The sequence below is a fragment of the Arvicanthis niloticus genome, chromosome 22 (assembly GCF_011762505.2).
Source record: "Arvicanthis niloticus isolate mArvNil1 chromosome 22, mArvNil1.pat.X, whole genome shotgun sequence".
In the NCBI taxonomy this organism is placed as follows: Eukaryota; Metazoa; Chordata; class Mammalia; order Rodentia; family Muridae; genus Arvicanthis; species Arvicanthis niloticus.
The window spans coordinates 10559897-10574063 of NC_133429.1; the positions used below are offsets into that span (position 1 = coordinate 10559897).

The window sequence follows — 14167 nt, forward strand, 5'->3', positions numbered from 1 at the left end:
TCTCATTAAATGCTACAGTAACTTCAGATCAGGACCTCCTCTTTTGAGAGGTCCTAGCATCTCCCTCCTAAACTCATTATCTGTCTTGCAATTTCCTTAGTTAGGAACCAGAACAGGGTGAGGCAAGACAAAACTGAAGAGTCTACTTCCCTCCGATTATTAAATACACTAAAGCCACTCTCCTTCAACCCACCACATTTGGATCCTGATTCGAGACTGGGGAATGGAAACATACAAGGGTAGTACATTTCTTTATTTACCTGTTAAGATATTTAGGTATCACTGCCTGCCCAGTATGGAAGAGATACAAAGACCCAGAGTCTGCTCAAACACTCAGCATCAGAGAGGGAAATGAGACAATGGTAACAAATCAGAGGACATCATTGAGACTGTGAAGAAGTAGACTTATTTAATAAAGCAGTTAGATCTCCAGACTGGTCAAGTTAGTAAAAATAGTGGGAATGGAAATGTGGATTACAGACAGGAGGAAGTATGTGAAAAGAGACAGCTGTGGCATCGCTCCAGTGACAAGATCAAGTGTGCGAGAAGAGCCCTAGATCTGGAGACGGCAATTAGAGACCTGATTTTTGCTAAAGCATTGCAAGAAGTAGCAGGGCAGAGCCCAGAGCTGTGAACCAAACCATGAGGGGAAGCCTCCAGAAAGGAAACACGGGACACTAACCGGTGAAATGGGCCCAGGCTGCTCCTCAGAGCCCGCTGTCTGTTTCACTTGCACAACTGTAGTACAGGATGGGTAAATGGGCATCAAATCCTGAAGAGAATGATTCCTGAGCACAAGCTACTTCAGTTTCTCAGAGTCCATCCTAGTTAGAGACAGCTGTTGTATTCAGGCGACTGACACACAGCAGCATCCCAGAGAGGCTCTGCAACACTACACCGAGTCAAAGAAATGATAACACCTGTAACTGTTCATAGAAAAGGTGCTTTTATTTCACATCTCATTGGTACACAATACATAGAACTGCCTCAAGTCAGTCTTGGGAAGCACAACACTTACACTTCAAATGGCCAAAGACCAAGCCTACTCGCAGTCTCTCCATTTAGGAGCAGAGGACTAGAGGAGCCCCAGAGTCTAACCACTCCAGACAGAACGTAACAAATGCTCTGTATGTTACTGTGTTATCATTTTAAATAAAACCCCTTAGTGATAGCAGACACTCTCTAAGCAGAAGCAATTTTTGCTAGTCTACAAGTCTTTGAAATAATGAGAGACAGTTTTACTTTTCTACGGATGATTATACATGTAACTGGGTTATGAGGCAAAGGTGCCTTGGACATGCAATCAGATTATTTTAGTTTTTAAATACAGATTGAGTTTATATATAACTTATTTCTAGTTAAACTGCCAAAACAATTTGCTAAACTAAAATAAGGCCAATACAGTATTTAAAAAAAACATAATTCTAAGAGCATGCAGTATCAACAATATTTTTACTTCTTATGTGAACCAAAGTCCAGAACACATGAAAGAGGCTTGTGACACAAAGACAGCCGTACAGCTCGGAAACAAAAGAGAGAAACTCAATTTAGGGGAAATCCTCTTAGAAGAGTTATCTGCCTAGGCTGTGGTATAGCTTGGTGTTAGAACTAGTTACCCAGGCCCCAAGGTCAATCTCCAGCACAAAAAAAAAAAAAAAAAAGAAAGAAAGAAAGAAAGAAAAAAGAAAAAAGAGAGAAAGAAAGAAGAAAGAAAGAAAGAAAGAAAGAAAGGAGGGAGGGAGGGAGGGAGGGAGGGAGAGAAAACAAGGTCTGCGTGATGAGATCACAGCTGCACAATGTGCCAGTTCTTAGAAGCTACTGGTGCTCACGTCGGTGTGACAGGTGGCTCTATTCACTTCATGGACACGTGGTTCTAGCGCCATGTGAACTGCTAACAGCAAAGCCACACTTATCTGCTAAGGGTATCTTTCAGCCACCAGTCCCATAACAGAAACAGGAACATGATTTATGCTTAAGGAAGTAATGCCAATGGAAAAAAATACAATTTGGGCAATTCTCGAGGTAAAAAGGTTTATTATTTTAACAAATGGCTTAGTATAGAGAGGCTACCCTTTCTTCAAAGAAGCAAATCGTGTATTAGAACCATGGGCTCACATCTTCCTCCTGGTCTAGAACAGAAGGTGATGCCTTTAAGCAAAATAACTAAAGCACATACTAAATACGTAAAATTGTGCACACATGAAAACAACATTCTAGTCTGCTTTACATCAACTTATTTCTCAGGAATAAGATAAGTGTTTTCAAGATGCAAACTGTTAATTAATGCAGAGAATAGGATTGGGAGCCAAAGATGTTCTAATAAAGTAACTGGGCTTTACAACATACACTTCTTAAAACTGGCTACTCTTTTTAGCTGAGCACACACATACAACAAAGCCTACTATTTGATCTGTGCAAATCTGCATACCATGTAACTTTGGTTAAGACATGTTTAGCTTCTATCCGACACATCATGGAAGCTACACAAATGATTACAAACATAATAATGAGGTAAGTTCAAAGTCTACTAGTGCAAAAAGCAAGCACTGCCAAAGCAAAGCACATAAATTAAATGAAGGCAGAGTGAAGCTCTCCCCGTGGGGGCTGCTGGAATAACCAATCAGAGGCCTCCTTGTAAACACTGCTTGGAAAGTACCCTTTTAATGAGTAAGGATTCATGTACCCCAAAAAGGTATCCTAACAACACCATAGTAGTGCATTTATTTTATCTTTAGAGTTCAGAAGCCACTCATGTGTCTAATAGTTTGCATATTTTCTTCAAGAGAAATTTAATTAGTGAGACACATTAATTACAAATACTGTAGTATAAAAATCCCAGTTCTTTACAAAAAATTATATATTAAAATATTCTATACACTTTAAGTTAGTAACTGGCATATATATCAATTCTTCACAATTATATTCATCTTCACTGGGCATATCACACATAAAGTTGGAGGGCACAGCTACTCAGTCACCCTAAACTGGCATGAGATTGTGTAGCCGGAGAAGCTCTTGGAGTTAGTGCAGCTATGGCCTGAAATGCCTTCTCTGCAGTTACTGCTCTGTATGGAGTCTGTCTGCACTTCCCAACTGACTAAGCAGCCAAACTGTGACACTTCAAACAATGTAAAGTAAGTTACCTGTGGCCAAGTGGTCTTGGAGCTTTCTGCATCTCTAAGGTGGCAAGGAGCCTGAAGTGGCCATCTAAAGTTTTTCTGATATAAAAAAGCTTATACAATTTTGAGGTAAAAATAATTAAAAAATAAAACATCTAGAGCATTTACAAAGATCTTACAAATGTTTAAATGCTGTGTAAAGCCTGGGTTAAGAGGGTTAAGGTGCTTCCTTCTTTCTTCCAGAGGAGGACGTGCTCTCTAGTCTTTAATGAAGTGGTGGGAAAGCAGTTAAAGCCATGACGACCTCTGACACGTGACAGTGTTCAGGGATATAGCCAATTCCCAAGAAAAAGAGCAATGTTTAGAGCTGAAAGGGACTTTAAAGGAAAACTCTCCTTAATTCCTTCACTTGCTAGTGAAGAGATTAAGGGCCAGATAGATTAAGTGCTTTAGCTAAAGATATATTCAGGTATCTTGGTCAGATACAAATCAAGACTGTCCACTATCCTTTTTATAGTATAGTAATCCTTTTTGCTAGGATTCTCAGAAAATAATTTTAAAAATCAAAAGCAGAGTTTCTCAACTTTCCTTTCTCTTTTAACTGCTTAAGCTTGTGATAACTGAAGGTAAGGGAGTCAGGTGGTTACTAAACTTGGCATCACAGATCCTCTGCACTGAGAGGTAGCTGATAGAAGACCACTGCTCTGGGAATAAGGCCAGTGGGTACTCAGATGGGGCATTTACAACATGAGAAACATCCTCTACAGCGAGTGTATACCAGCCCATGACTAAACTCATCTCGGTAGCTGCAGGATGACTGAGTTACACAGCCTTCATAAAAGAGGGGGCAATCACCTTACTGCTTTTATCTTCACTTTGCTATTTTTTTTTCTTTTTAAGTAGCTATATGGGTAAGGAAGAATCCATATACTAATTTTCAGTCTTTGCTTCTTTCTATCTTTATTTGGATCTAGAAGTGAGCAAATACATTTTAAGAACAACTTACAAACTCAAATTCATAACTGCTAGAAATACAGTCAGAGAATACTCTCAAAGAACAGATGTTCATAACCAGTTACTAATAAATAACTATCACAACAGCTCTAATAAAAAACAACTCAACTCAAAGGAGCTTTCTTACTGTTACCCTGAAGCCACCGGACTTGTGTGGCTGGTCCATAGCCCTTTTCATTCTTTGCGGATATTCTGAACACAATGGCAGGTCTGGATGTGTAATCAATATGTGCGTTTGCCAGCTGCCCAGCAGTCACTATACATGAGGTTTTAAGACCACAGTAGATCCTCATGAACACAAGTTGGCTTGGATTATCTTGCACCTGCGCTGTGCGGATAGCCAAGTAGGCCGAATATTCCAAAATATTTCCAGAAGGTGAAGTTGGAGGCTCCCAGGAAAGGTGAATACCTTCAACATTCTAGAAAAGAAGAAGAAAGGTGAAGGTTCTCCGGTTCCCTCTAGTATCACTTGTGCCTTTACAAGACAGAGCCTTCCTTCAGTGGGTCACCCTTATTGCTTAAGACCCTGCCTTAACTGGCTTTATAGTTTACACACACTTTTCACAAACAAAACACAGCTTAGATGCACAGGCTTCATATCATATCCCCAAGGAACATTTTCTTTCTTGACAAAGAGCAAGGCTTATTATAAAATGCAACCCAGCTTCATGTGGTCTAAAATCTAGAACTCTCCAGAACGATCAACTCTGGGTGATGCAAGCAAGACAATACACATTGACTTCTAGTCCTTCTGTCTGTGCTTTGCATATTATAATCCAGCTTGCAATCTGGTACTGAAAAATACCATGCATGGTTACCAAAACAAACTTTATAGACTTTTAATTCACCTCTCTTAGGTATCTTTCCCAAGTGCTAATAAGAATGTCTCAACACAGAAGTTTCAAATCATTTGTATCACAATAAAGTCTCACTGGACCTGACAGACTACCTTAGAAATGCGGACTGTAGACGGAGCTCCAGGAAAACCAGGGATACATGTTTTAAATTCACTTATTTTACTAAAAGGGCCTATTCCACAACCATTGATTGCAGCAACCCTGAATTTATACACTGTTCCTGGAACAAGATCCTGTTTCTTAAGCAAACTGTAGTCAGGTACGTCTGCATTTCCTACCTGAAACGTAAAATATACAAAAGTCAGAGAAAGGGTACATATATTACTTCAAAGTTATAATTCTATTTTTATTAAACAACAAAACGCCGGGCGGTGGTGGCACACGCCTTTAATCCCAGCACTTTGCAGGCAGAGGCAGGCAGATTTCTGAGTTCTAGGCCAGCCTGGTCTACAAAGTGAGTTTCAGGATAGCCAGGACTACACAGAGAAACCCTGTCTTGAAAAAAAAAAAAAAAACTTTTTAAGATGAGTGTATTTTAAGGATCCAGTTCCATAATTTATTTCCCTTGAACACAAAAACTGTAAAGCTCTTACACAGATCCCACCAAGCCCCTGCCTGAATCAGGGATTCTTATCCAGAGGAAAAATTATCTGAATCTCTCATTATAAGGAGAAAAGCAAAGAAATTCTGCACGTGAAAGGCAGTAGAAACAGGGGAAAAAAGCAAAGCAAAAAAAAAAAAAAAAAAAAAAAAAAAAAAAAAAAAAAAAAAAAAGAAAAGAAAAAGAAAGAAAGAAAGAAATCCCTACCCCCACCACCACCATGTGAACTTATTAACTGGGAGAAGAATCCCAGACTTGCTGTCATACAATAATCTTCCGAGGAGCACACTACCCTTTATAGAGACAGATAAGCAAGCTTGGCAGAAAAGAAGTGACTAACATGTAGTGAGACATAAATGTTAAACGGTGACATCCTCTCAGGTAGTACTAGTCTAGCATTTATACCCAAGCAAACGCTTTGCAGCTCTTCTGCCCAGCCATCAGGCCCACGCTAGACTGAGTGCCACTGGACCATCATACTGTGTGGAAGCCTAGTCTCAGAAAGGTGACACAACTGACTTGCCCAGTTAATACTGAAGAATGTCAAAACTAGAAATTCAAACACAGCTGGTCAGTGGTGGCACATACCTTTAATCCCAACACTAGGGAGGCAGAAGCAGGCAGATCTGAGGTCAAGGCCAGCCTGGTCTACAAAGTTCCAGGACATCCAGACCTACACAGAGAAACCCTGTCCCTACTTTATAAAAATATAAAACAAGCCGGGCGGTGGTGGCACACGCTTTTAATCCCAGCACTTGGGAGGCAGAGGCAGGTGGATTTCTGAGTTCGAGGCCAGCCTGGTCTACAGAGTGAGTTACAGGACAGCCAGGGCTACATGGAGAAATCCTGTCTCAAAAAACAAAACAAAACAAACAAACAAACAAATATATATATATATACATATATATGTGTGTGTATACATATATATACATATATATATATACATATATATGTGTGTGTATACATATATATACATACATATATATATATATATATATATATATATATATATATATATATAAAACAAAAGCAAAAAAAGAAAGTTAAAAAAGTCAAATTCAAATGTTCTTGCTGCAGGTTTTTTGAATTAAGAAATTAAAAATTAAGAAAGTTTTGAGAAAAATTAGATAGCTAACATGCTTTTATATGTGGATGTATCTTTATATGAATACAGCTTCAGCTTCAGCCAGGAATCTCATTAGCCATAAAAGTGATGTTTCTTTACTAGAATTTTTATCAAGAATTGAAAATATTCAACGTGGAAAAGAGGGAAGGATGCCAAAGGTTTTGTTACAGAAACTAAACTGATAAGTGATATATAGGTTGGTTTGGGTATCCCTCATCTGATTAAAAGTGGGTGCCACCACCACCCAACCTGAAGCAAGCTTTTTTTGTTGATTTTGTTCAAGACCTGGTTTCTCTATGTAGCCCTGGCAGTCCTGGAACTCACTTTTCAGACCAGACTGGCCTCAAACTCAAAGATCTGCCTGTCTGAGTGCTGGGATTAAAGGCGTGCACCAACACCACCCATCCGAGACAGTTCGTAAGCCCTGACTTTATCTGACCAGACCAGATCTTTGTGCCTTGGAACCCAGTTCAATTATACCTGTAATCCTAGTAATTGGGAGGTGGAAGCAAGAGAATCAGGACTTTAAGGCCAGCCTTGGCTATCTAAGAAATTTGAGGCTAGCCTGGCAACATGAGACTCTGTCTCAAAAAAAGAAAAGAAACACACCTTAGTCGATGCAGATTATTTTTAAAATGGTATCTGCCATATTCACAAACGCAGCATTAAAGGATATAAGATGACTCCATATACAACTCTCTCAGTAACATACTGTGGAAAGATCCCAATGTCCTTCCTTCAAATGACCTAGTGACAGTTCTCAAAGTAGTCCCACCCTCCAGGATCACAATTCACTTTTTGTACATTTAGCTTGCTTTCTGAAGTGCTAGGAGTTGTAGGCAAATTCACAGACATGCTAGACATGCATTCTGCCACAGTAACATCCTCAGCTCTCAAAGCATAGAAAATTTATCAACAGTTACCTTTGATATACTTTGTTTTCCTTTTGGCAGCAAATAAAACTGGCTCACCAAAGCTGTATTGTTTTTAAAAATTCCCACATCACACCACTGCTCTGCTTTCAAAATGGCCACTGGATTTGAAGGTGTCTCTTTCTAATTTCAGAGAAAGGAAAATTTATGAAGATCGCATTGAGCACAGAACTGTCAAGACTTACATAATCCATGCAGTGATCTACAAGTGTGCACATGGATGAATAGCACCCATTACAAGCTCACAGTAAACAAGTCTTAACAGACTAAGTCAACTGCCAGTGCCCCTCAAACAGAGAATCTAACAGGTTCTTGACACCAGGAGCTTGCTACCATCATCCTGGGTACAGTGAGCATGCTTCCCCATCAGTGACAGGTTAAAATGCCAGCTGTCTTATAGGACACTGTCAGAGACCAACAGAACATGTAACCCCTTTAGAGAAATGCTACTATCTACTCCAAAAGGAACAGGTAGAAAACTCCATCCCAAGCTGGCTTCTCCCTCTAGATTCAAAACAAACAAGCAAGAGCTCCAGTGATCTTTGTATCTGAAATACCTGTGCTTCTCCAAACCTAAAAGGAGAAAAATAGTTCAAAACTAAAATGCAATTTGAATGCAATTTGAATGCACTTCAATATATACTAAAGCGGGGAGTAGATTAAACCGCTTTACATTGCTTTGCTCTGCTTTACAGACAGAGTTTAATTTAAGCTACTTTCTGAGGTGAGCCATACTTATCCTGGACCTAGTCTTTAAAGCCGTATTCTTATGAACGACACGCTGCTTGCAGAAGCCCAAAACAAGTGTGCACTTCTGTTACCTCTGTCTTAAATATACAAGAGCACACGCACATGCTTATCATCCATGCTTTTCGTTATTCAGACTAGAACATGCCAAAGTGAACTAACTACAAGAGCCTAATTGTTAGGACCAGCTTTAAACAGGTCATTTGCCAAAGCTGTAAAGACTCTTCAGCAATGTTGATAAGGTGCCTGACTCTAACTGAAATAACAAACACAACTGTGGCTGGTGAATCACAGACAGATTCAGAAGAAACATCTTTCCATTTAATAACCTTTCCCTGAGAAGAGTCTACAAACACAGACTAACATTCTGGAAAGAATATATGATTAAAATTACAAAAACAGAGAAACTATAGACATCTGAATGACTCTAAAAGACAAGCAAGTACTCAATAGTCACGGCAATAAAGTAAAATGACTATTTTTTAAAACAGTATTATGCATGATCCTCATATTTACACAAGTAAGGTAATACTGGTTATCTGTGAAGCACTCTGCAAGCATTTACATCTGCTGACAGGGAGGCCCATTATGGCCATCCATACGACAAGTCAGTGTCAGATTTCTGAGCTAGCCTGCACGTACTTCAGTATGCTATTGCCAAGTTCTGCTGTGCCGCTATGAAGCAGCTACCCTAGCATTTCTGTTCCACTCAAATCCCATCTTTTAACCATTAATGTAATTTACTCCAATAGACATGTGTCTGTTCACTTCAACATACATAAAACAGAGAAAGTATGGGGAAGAACATCAAAATTATCTGTAGCCTCACATCCCAGAGACAGTTACCTAGCAACTGAGGACATATTGTGAGCTGATACACTTGGGATATGAACATGTGTATAAGTACATTTTTACATCAAAACTGGGACCACGAAATATACACTATTAGTGTATCAATCTTTTTCACTAAACATATTATGGAATTTGCTACTCCTCCACCTGCTTCTGAATTCTATCAGTTCCTTACTACAGGAAACCTGAGACCATCTCCATTCCAACTCGTGTCACCACCAGGTCATAAACTCACAGAAAACGGCGTCGCTGCAGCATGCACCTCTACACGGCTGATCTTAGTTGCAGGCAGAGCACAGATTTCATCAACTGAAAATCAAACCACCAGGTTAACAATTAAATAATCACTCAGACACATTGCATACAGAGTATTAAATGACACCAAACTCTTAAACATAATCTGTATTATGTATATTTGTATATTGTATATGTGTATTTTACCATGATTAAAGGGACCAAAAAACTGGGGAGCTAGGGAAATATCTCAGTCAGATCAATCTCAAAACCCATGTAAAAAACCTGGACATGGTCCCCAGTGCTGGGGAGGTAAAGAAAGGCAGATCTCTGAGGCTTCTTGTTCAGACAGCTCAGCTAAACTGGCAAGCTCCATGTAAAAATTAGAGACCATATCTGTTGTTGTGACAGATATAGACAGGCCCTGACAGTGTTCCTGGTGTGCCAGGCCCTGACAGTGTTCCTGGTGTGTCAGGCGCTGTGGTACAAGCGCTGGCTCTTCTGTTTGCTCAGAATGGATTTTACTGACAACGTGGAAGGCTCAAGCTTAAGTATGCTCTCAGCAGATAAACTTCTTTGTACAGCAGAAATTTACAGATAAAAACTGTTAAATGAAGTTCAGAATCAAGCACACCTATACCAAGTAATCCCTTTATATCAAGAAAGTAGTACCCCGTCAGGTATGGCAGACCACACCTGTAACCCCAGCACTTGGGAGGGTGAAGCAGCAGGACAATCACTAGAAGCTTGAGGCTGAGTAGCCTGGGAAACATCCGAGTTCTAAGCCAGCCTGGGAGACAATGTGAGTCAATCTCAAAAAAAGGTAAAATCCAACCAAACAAAATGGAGATTCAGCAGAGCGCTCCTCTTATGTCAGTAATGAAATGAGAAAAGCATATAAAACAATGCTCTACAGTATTTTATCTACTGTAGACCCAAAATGGAAATAAAAAGAATGTTTATCCTATTATATTTGAATCCCTGAAACAAATAGATTAAAAACAGCTATTGCAAAGTCTTAAAATTCAAAAGCTACTTTCTATTCCAAGGCTAAGCCAGAACTAGTAAAACAATTTCAGATGGTGAAATCACAAACAATACATGATATATATATTTCAGTGGCATCTCAGTATAGCTAGGCATGGTAAATTATAACATTTTTTAGGCTGAGGCAGGAGAATTGCCACATGTTTAGATTGGCCTAGGCTACAATAATGAGTTCTAGGTTAGCCAGGGCTACAAAGTAAAATCCTGTTAAAAAACAAAAAAACAAAACAAAACAAAAAAAAACAAAAATAAGAAACAAAATAAAACAGAATATTCAAATTAAAAAATCACCAAATTGTGAGCTGTCTTATGAATGCAGTTGCCACAACTGAATTTCCTTAATTCAGATCCTTGCTACACACTATTTACTAACTGACAACTATTTATCAAGCACAGATCACAGCACTTTGGAAACAGCAATAAGATAAACAAATAACCTCATATAGCTAAAAAATGACCAGATAATAAGCACAAGGATAGTCACACTAACCACAGTGGCCAGCCTCAAGATCACTAAACATTCCCCTAACTGAAATGTCATACTTACAATGTGTGAATTTGTCAACTATGTTCACTCCGAGGAAAATTATCAAAACCATGTAATGTAAGTACTTGCCTTTAATCCCAGCACTCAAGAGGCAGAGGCACATGGATCTCTGTTAATTCCAGTACACCCAAGAGTACACAGTAAGACCCCTCAAAATACACACACACACACACACACACTCCCCACCATAAACAGTGTGACGTCTGCCTTTTCAGTAACCCTGGGATTCCCTGGCCAGGTCTGAAAGCTTTAAGTGGATGTGAATGAAGCCCCTACCTTCACTCTTCCACAGCATATCCGCCATGCAGCTGTTGTTGTTGGAAGCATTAGGCGCCAGTGCTGAGTGTAAAGCAGCACTAGAATCTGCTGCTCTCAGGTCTGGTTTGCTTTTTAGTGAAGTTCCTCTCACAGCTGTGTGTTCAGCTTTTGTACTGTTTACTGTATCACTAACCTACAAGAAACAAAACAGTTCATCATAGCAAGTGATGTAAGTGAAACAGAACTACATATATAAAAACATCAAAATATTTCAAGTACATTTGGGAAGAAGGCACGTTTACCAACAGGGAGTGGTGGTGCACACCTGGGATCTCAGTCATTTGAGAGCTGGGGCAGGAAGCTCCAGTGCTCGAGGCTAGCCTGGGCTAGAAATGAGATTCGTAAAACAACAACAGAAACTACAACTTACCAAAAGATAAAACATTTAAAATTACATCACTAACTTTTATAGAATCACTCTTAGTGATCACTAGTAGTTTTAGGGTATTCTCCCACTTAATCTCCATGCTCCTGTAGTTGTAGTTACGCAGGTTTAGTTTTTAACATGGTGGCTAGTATTACAACAAAATACTCCTGTAACACAGGGGAGGCCATGAGAACTCCTCCACTTCACATTTTTATTAACAGTGTATGAACTCTGTGTGTGTGTGTGTGTGTGTGTGTGTGTGTGTGTGTGTGTGTGTATGGGTGTGCACGTGTGGTCTGTGGAGTGAGTGCTCTCCTGCTTTTTCTGTGGGTGCAGGAATTGAACGCTGCTGGTCTGGTCTGGCTTGCATAGCAAGTTCTTGACTCACTGGACCATTTTGTTGCCCCTACTTGGATTTTTAAAAAACAAATTAAACACACAGCCAGATGTGTGTTTAATCTGTAAAATGTGTAAAATCTGATGACTCTTAAAAGAAAAATTCCAGCAAAGGGATTATTCTGTATGAATAACTTTTATATATGAAGACTCAATAATATACTACTATAAGTCTTATTTACTATTGAACATTTGGTCAGAAACCTTCTTAATGCTAAGTCTGGCTGTATAGACATTTAATTCTGGTTACTTAGGAGGCTGACGCAGAAGAGATTGGGGTTGAGGGAAGGAGCAGAAGAGACAGGATTTTATTAGTGACGGTTAATTTACCTTCCTAAAGATAATATAATGAACACATTTAAACTTTATTAATGACAACCCTATCCATTGTATAGCCATGCAACCATAAAGATGGCCTGCCTTCCTCCAATGTTGCTGTTGTTTTACGTGTGTGTGTGTGTGTGTGTGTGTGTGTGTGTGTGTGTATTCACTGAGCCATCTTGCTGGCCTCTAGATATCTGATTTCTTTTTAAACTGTTGCTTGAGTTTTACAAAAGCCTTACATGAACTCTGGCTCACAAGGTAAGAGTTAGGGTATGATTTCCACCAATGTGTGGACTGGCCCTGAAAATACTTCTGCCATTTTGTCCACATATTTATGTGAAGCGGCATTCTCAGCATCTACAATCATAAAATCAAAATAGCCATTAGTCTTTAAAAACATTGAAGATGTTCTAAATTTTCCAGTATTAAGTATTCACCCAAGACTTAGGTATGTAAAAATTAACAAGGCATAACCATCTCATCAGCATGCAAATGTGCTTCCATCTTTAATGATGGTAAACTGTATGCATACCAAATGACTATTTTTAAAGCCATTTCTCAGGTTGGGGAGATGACTCATTTGATAAAATACTTTCAGCACAAATGTAAGCACCTGAGTTCAGGTGCCCAGGATCCAAACAAAACTTCATGTGAAAAAGTTGCATGAGGTGGAACACCCCTTTAGCCCCAGTGCTGGGGAGTGGACACAGGAGGATGGATCCCTGGGGCTTGCTGACCAGCCAGGATAGCTAAATTTGTAAGACTCAGGTTCAGACACCCTGTGTTAAACTCTGGTAAAGAATGACTGGGGGACACCTGATGCTGGCCTCGGCCTTCCATTCATCCTTACACAGACACACCACACATTCCTCTGAATCATTATTAGCAGATATTTCATTTGTATACTTATTTTATATTGGATACTGGATTGTGCACATTTTCCTTAGACAAAAAAAAAAAAAAAAAAGGGGGGGGGGGGGGCTATGTGTCGACCAGGCTTAGGAGGCCCTGAACTAGAGCATGAAGTAAGGCTCCAGAAGACAAAAAAAAAAAAAAAAAAAAAAAAAAAAAAAAAAAAAAATTGCTGGAATCTGAATATAGATTAATTATAGTAAAGAAAAAACAAGAAAATGAAAAAGGGAGACAGCTAATGGCAGGAAAAGCAAAGTTGTATGTGCAAGAACATACTAACAACATACTACATAGCTCATTTATAAATAAGTCATCATCATAACACAAACATTAAGTCCAACTCAACTACAAAGATTAAAGACTGGAGGAGGAGGGGACACAGAGAAGAGATCACCAAGTCTTCACCCTCCGTTATGTTTCTTGTATGTGTGAATGTGTGTATGCAAACATGTCTGCACATGTGTATGAAGACCAGAGGAAGCCTTGGCTTTACTTCCTCAAGAAAACTGTCCTATGTATTTTGAGACAGGGTCTCCCTGGCCTAGAATTTGCCAAGAGACTTGGCTGGCTGTCCTAAAACTGTTCCTGCCCCTGCACTATGACAGGGTTACAAGCACTTGCCACCACCCAGTTTCTTCATCTTCTCAGTGAAGAGAACTGATCAAAAGCTAGAAAGGAAAGGCTTGGTGAAGCAAGAATTTTATTTATTGTTGTTGTTCTTCTGCTTTGTTTTTTGAGACAGGGTTATCTCACTATGCAGCCCTGCTGTCCTGG

The 14167-nt window shown here is 39.4% G+C and overlaps 1 protein-coding gene across 3 annotated transcripts in view; it reads right to left on the bottom strand.

Annotated features, from left to right (window-relative positions):
- Positions 1 to 927: 927 nt before the first annotated feature.
- Positions 928 to 14167, bottom strand: part of Hcfc2 (host cell factor C2) — a 32131-nt gene continuing 18891 nt past the window's right edge. For 2 of the 3 annotated variants that reach the window (XM_076919854.1, XM_076919856.1), the window contains exons 10-14: positions 11353 to 11527; positions 9484 to 9557; positions 7641 to 7772; positions 5083 to 5268; positions 928 to 4552 (exon numbers count right to left, since the gene is read on the bottom strand). In XM_076919854.1, coding sequence (XP_076775969.1) covers positions 4238 to 4552; positions 5083 to 5268; positions 7641 to 7772; positions 9484 to 9557; positions 11353 to 11527 — 882 coding nt within the window. In that variant the 3' untranslated portion in view covers positions 928 to 4237. The remainder of the gene's footprint in view (positions 4553 to 5082; positions 5269 to 7640; positions 7773 to 9483; positions 9558 to 11352; positions 11528 to 14167) is intronic. The other variant, XM_076919855.1, reaches the window with a different exon arrangement.